We start from the raw sequence: 6,037 nt of genomic DNA, 5'->3' as shown, positions 1-6,037 counted from the left end.
AATTTTGGCTCCATATGAAGGGTCAAGTTCGATAATGGGCTCCCTAGCGGCTTGCTAAGGTGCTGCAGCGGAACTTCCATTTATGATATCTCGTTTTCTGGACATGTTGTGGGCGTGATATTTGTGTTGTAGATAGCCCTTGGGGCAGAGAGTAAGTGCTGTGAGTTTGAAACTGTCTGGGAGCCCATTTCCTTTCAAACTTTGGACGAGAATAACTTAAAAACATGTGATTGCCAGCTGTTAATCATTCATGACCTCTTATCGGTTCATGTTGAGGTCAACCCGTACGCAACATGTTAATCATTTCTGGCTCCTGTCTGGTTCATAGAGGTCAGCACGTACGGAACGACAACATGGGACGAAGGACCACTTCTCTCCCTTCTCAACTGCGCCCTCTAGCGACGCCATCAATGACGAAATGCACCAGCCACACATGTATGTGATGAAAATACTGGTTCTGTTTGAATGGCCTTGATCCCCTTGTGTGTGTATCTTGAGAATAATGTAGAGGAGATTCTGTCATTCCTCAAGAAGTACCGCGGATCGGGAGCCGTTTCTTTTTACTGTGGATTTATCGTGATGCTGAAGTAGTTTAAATGAGTGTTTCATGTAAATTTTTCGTATCTAACGTTAAATGTAATCCAAAACTGTAGGAGATGAACCTAGAAGCTTTACGTCAGACCGATACTTTTTGTCAGTGACGCTGCATGTGCACGCGAAATGCGTTCTAACTATTTGATGAAAGCCCGTTTGGTGGGGTAGCCCGTATCAAACTTTGAGGCCACGAGGGAATGACATCTTAACAAATATAAATGATGATGATTTATTCATTTCAATCCATTGATAAAGTCCGTTAAACCGAGGAAAAATGGTTTGTTTTTACTGTCCAAGCAGAGCTTAGGCTCCGGCTTTTTTTAAACATTTTTTTAGTCGTTTTTATCGGGCTTTCTATTTTGTATTTTATCTTGCTGTGTCAAAACCTGCTGTGTTTTGGCCGGACACAGCAAAAAAAAGTGACAAAATAGAAAGCCCGATAAAAAAGACCAAAAAACGTTAAAAAACAGCTGGAGCCGAACCTCTGCTTGGAGAGTAGTTTGTTTTGTTTATTTCAGCTCCTACCACAGGTACCTCCAGACGGCAGACCGTGACTTGGGAAATGGAGACCTGGACGCAGCAGAGCAGAACCTGGCAGCCGCCCTGAAGCTGGTTCACGGTTTGTTCACTGTCTATCGTGTTATGCGCTTACCGTGCATACGCCGTCTAATTATGATTAGTCTTCTAGTTTGAAGTTACATTAATGCAGGTAAATAGGTATAGTCAAGTTGCAAATGGCACTTGAAAGAGCCTATAGTACAAAGCTAAACTTTCTTCCAAAACAAAAGTACAAACGGATCAGCTTTTCAACGATACTGATGACGAATCAATTACTTCGGAACGTAAACTAGCGAGTGATTGAAAGTCAACTGATTTGATTGGTCATCAGTATTGGTCCTGAAGAAAAACGACTGTGGTCGTTGAAAATTTTACGTTTGTTTGGAAGAAAGTTTAGCATTGTACTATGTTTACTACTAGTTTACACAAATGAGCTTCCACGATAATTTAAAGAAACTACTTTCCTCCATAATAAAGATTAAGTTTCTCATCACTTTCATAGAGAGATCTGCATTTGACTTCTTTATTCTTCTATTTTCCACGTGAGCACGCCCGTGCTATGTATAGAGTATAATGATATACTTATATATGGTGCTTTTGTAATAGGACTTTAGAATTTGACTTTTTCAACTCCATACGTACAGATCGCTATAAACCCGACAAGGCTAGAGAAGCCGACTGCCTGTGCAGGTTGGGTGACGTCTACGTCGAGCGAGGCAAGCGGACAGGAGAAGGTAGGAAATTCACACAGGCAGCAGCTCTGTATAACGCCTCCATGGCACGGACAGATGGAGACAAACAAAACATGGTAACAAGGCTGCAAGAAACAGAAAGGCAGTTTCTTAGGAACACCTGTAGCATAGACTGTGAACCGTGCCCGTACAGCAGCGCGTTAGATCACATAAAGGAACTGGCTAACATGCGCGCCCGTGTAAAATCTCAGCTAGACACAAATCATCAGGAACACAACCCTTATCAGTATGATGAAGACGATCCCGTCGTGAGAGAAGTAGAAATCATACGAGCTGACGCTGTCAAGAACTTTGTTTAGAGGTATCACAATTACAGACAGAAGTTCATCCTAGTACTGACCGATGAATGTATTGCAAAATTCGGTCCTCCTCCGTGTAAGTACGCTTTCATCGGGTTAATACAACATCCTCCAATATTTCCAAGCAATAGGGCGATGCCTGAGTGCACAGTGCTCTCTCCATACACAGTCATTGCAACTCTGAGTGCCTGTCGATAGTAGCCCATTGCTTTCTCAAACTCACCACGCTTGTGCAAGACCACTCCTAATTCCCGGCCATGGCCATCCCGTCACTCAACGACTTCCTCTCGGAAGACCAGAAGAAAAAAAACTGGTTCTTCGACTCCGTCACACCTCGCGGCTTCGCCTTCGACGGCTTCATGCCATGGGCTTCTAAGACTCCCTTTGGACGAGAAAAAACCAGAACCAAGGATCCCGTGAGTCTAATCCAGACTCCTGCTCAATTAGCGAAGTATCAACATCTGCACATCGCCCTGGCGGAAGGCTATCATCTGTCAGACATCCTCAGACGGGTGACCTACTTAACAGGAGACGAGTCTTTGGTGGATGAGTATACGGGGAGAGTCAACATAAGCGTAGATCCTTCCCCTGTTCTGTCACGGCTGTCAGCTTCTTTGTCACGGCTGTCAGCACTGCTAGTACTGAGTGATAATATTCAGCAACTAGAAAATGTTGAGCCGACGGGGCAGCTTATGGATGTCAAAAAAGAAATATACCGCTTCCCAAGCGTAGCCGTCGACGTGCTGAGTATCTGCTGTGGTATTGCGATTCCCAGTGTGTGGGGAATTGTACAGGAGTTACAGAAGAAACAACGGATTAGTCAGGAAGATGCCCACCACTTGACTGTACTGATCAGCATCTCGGCGGAGCTGCGGTTAAGAACGTACATCGCCAGCGGAGGACAAAAGGACAGACTGTCTCCTCTCACTGAGATGAAAGTCGAACTGGATAAACATGACATGGATGACACGTTCGTTCCGTCAGTTTTCTACATACCTGACTCAAAAATGCTGTTCAGGTACTACTATACTGCCATTCCGTTAAAAACATGTATTATTCATACAGTTTATAAGGAAAGTCGAACGACAAAGATCTTTCATAACGCAATATTTGATAACTCATCTCTAACGAGGGCCCGAATTACAAGACAGCTATTGTATCTAGATGCATCCCTACGTCAGTGTGAAGCGGCTCTGGAAGAGGCAGGCAGTGACGAGAAGAAACAGTTGGAAATACTTTCCGAGTTAGGAATGGTGTTACAAAATCGTGGTGAGTTTGAGAAAGCGATGGGCTACTACAGACGGGCACTCACAGTTGAAAATACTTTACATGGTGAAAGCAAAGAGCATCCCAACATTGCCGCATTGCTTGAAAGCATTGGATTCTGTATGAGTCACCTTGGCGACCAAAGTGAAGCCCTCATTTATCTTGAACAGTCAATAAAGATGAAGAGAGCTATCCATGGCGAAACAACAGCACATCCCGTTATTGCTGGATCACTCAACAACATCGGAAACTGTTGGAATCACCTTGGCGATTTTAAGAAAGCTCTCAGGTATTACGAACAGTCCCTGGAGATGATGAAAGCTATCTATATTAAAACAACACCACATCCCGATATTGCTTCTTTACTCAACAACATTGGAAACTGTTGGAGTGACCTTGGCGATCAGAGGAAAGCTATCAGGTATTACGAACAGTCACTGGAGATGATGAAAGCTATCTTTGGCGAAACATCAGTACATCCCGAAATTGCTGGATCACTTAACAACATTGGAAACTGTTCGATTGACCTCGGCGATAAAAGGAAAGCTATCAGGTATTACGAACAGTCACTGAAGATGAGGAAAGCTATCTATGGGGAAACAACAGCACATCCCCATATTGCTGCATCGCTTAACAACATTGGAACATGTTGGAGTGAACTTGGCGATCAGAGGAAAGCTATTTTGTATTACGAACAGTCATTAAAGATGACGAAAGCTATCTATGGCAAAGCAACAGATCATCCCGACATTGCTATCTCATTTAATAACATCGGAACATGTTGGCGTGACCTTGGCAATCAGAGTAAAGCTCTGAGTTACTTTAAACAGTCAGTACAGATGATGAAAATTATCTATGGACCGGAACATCCCGACGTTGTAAAAATACAGCAAAATATCTTAAAAAATGCATGAGTGCCTTCCATGATTAGAGTGACGCGTTAGTTGTCACGAATCATCGTATAATCATCACTCCCAGTATGTCTTGCCATATCATCTCATTATATGGAATGATTACAGAAGAAGCGTGTCATACATTGATTGAGCTCGACGCAGAAAAAAGATGAGTGAGATGGAAGAAAATCAATGATCGGTTGTAAGAACCAAAATTGTAGATATGGAAAGATATGGAAAACAAGATGATGGTAGAACTGATACTGCTAATAGGTTTTATCTGGCTGTGCAGGGTGAGACTTTGAGACTTTTTTAAATGAAATAGTTGTACAAATAAATTTACATTATCTTTCAACATAGGCTGACCTGCCCAAGTCACAGATACAATGATGTACTTTAACGAGTTGTTGGCGTTTCCGGGCATGACTGTAACCGATAAATGTTAATATAACTGTACTGAAAAGGTATCAAAGTTTTTGTCATTCCTTTGTAGGACTTTACTATATTACTTAAGTAACTTTCTGGTCAGTAAACATCACCGCAGGCGACGGTACGGGGCGGTTCGGGGTTCGTGCCGAGGACTGGGCGTTGGTGGTGGCGGCTCCGCTGGACTACAGGGTGAAGCAGCGGTACAACCTGACGGTGAAGCTGGCCAACACCGGGAACAAGAACGTTCTGTTCGTGACCCTCGTCATCGTTGTGCTAGACGTGCCGGGATACCCGCCGTTCTATAAGAGGGTCAGCATGGGGGGTTCCGACAACGAATTACGCTGAATTCAGAAGAACCCCCCACGTTTTACGCTAAATCAAGGAAGGCAATGACGCTAAATTTGGTCGCCTCGCTACGAATTACGTAGATAAGATGGTTTTCCCTACGAATTACGGGAAATAAAAATAGGTTGCCTACGCCTCACGGAAAAGAGCATGCAGACCCTCCTATAACGAACAATGACCTACGGTCCTTCTGGACAGAGGACGGGGCGGGGGTCGTACTGTATTCAATGGCATAGACGATCTTCAGCACCTTAAACCGAGGAACACCACCGCTAGCTTCGTCTTGAATGGTGACTGTTCTGGAAGATTCGCTTTCAGCGTGCTTAGACAATCTGACAACGGTTGGAAGTTCGCTTTGCTTCAAGGGCCGCTCATGTGTTACGACAGGCGGTGGAGGGAAAAGGGAAAGGTGACTTTGTTTGATTTGTCGCTCGATGGCGACTTGCCCCAGTGGGTACGCAACGGACTCCAAACGGAGGAAAGTGGCTACGTCATTGCAGTAGAGTTGGATGAGATCTGGTCAACATCGCCATACTGGGTACGGTGTGGCGATAACTTCACGGTAGACGCAGGCACTTTGGGTTTACCCAAACGGTTGGTGTACTCAATCTGGAACACAATCCAGTACAACGTTACAGGATGTCCTGAGGGCTTGTACGGTGTGTACTGTGACAAGTCATGTGTTTGTAAGAACGGTGCCCGTTGCCATGGCTATAACGGTGCCTGTGAGTGCCGCCCGGGATGGAGAGGAAGGGCGTGTGGTATTCCCTGGCCTGAGGTCGTCATCGTAGAGACACCTGGCGATTCAGTCGTGAAGTACATCGGTACCAACCTGACTCTGACCTGCCTGGCTCCACACATTCACGTGGCAAATATGACGTGGGTTATAACGCTGAAAAAG

The 6,037-nt window shown here is 44.6% G+C and overlaps 1 protein-coding gene across 1 annotated transcript; it reads left to right on the top strand.

The window, feature by feature from the left end:
• Nucleotides 1-2,458: 2,458 nt before the first annotated feature.
• Nucleotides 2,459-3,864, top strand: LOC118419899 (the record flags this gene model as incomplete). Its single annotated transcript, XM_035826555.1, has 1 exon — nucleotides 2,459-3,864. A coding segment is annotated over exon 1 (1,404 nt), but the record flags the coding sequence as incomplete, so codon positions are not given.
• Between the last annotated feature and the right edge of the window lie 2,173 nt (nucleotides 3,865-6,037).

This window comes from Branchiostoma floridae, chromosome 7 (assembly GCF_000003815.2).
Source record: "Branchiostoma floridae strain S238N-H82 chromosome 7, Bfl_VNyyK, whole genome shotgun sequence".
NCBI classification, from domain to species: Eukaryota; Metazoa; Chordata; class Leptocardii; order Amphioxiformes; family Branchiostomatidae; genus Branchiostoma; species Branchiostoma floridae.
Note: the sequence above shows the minus strand (reverse complement) of the source record. Positions and strands in the feature narration are given on the sequence as shown.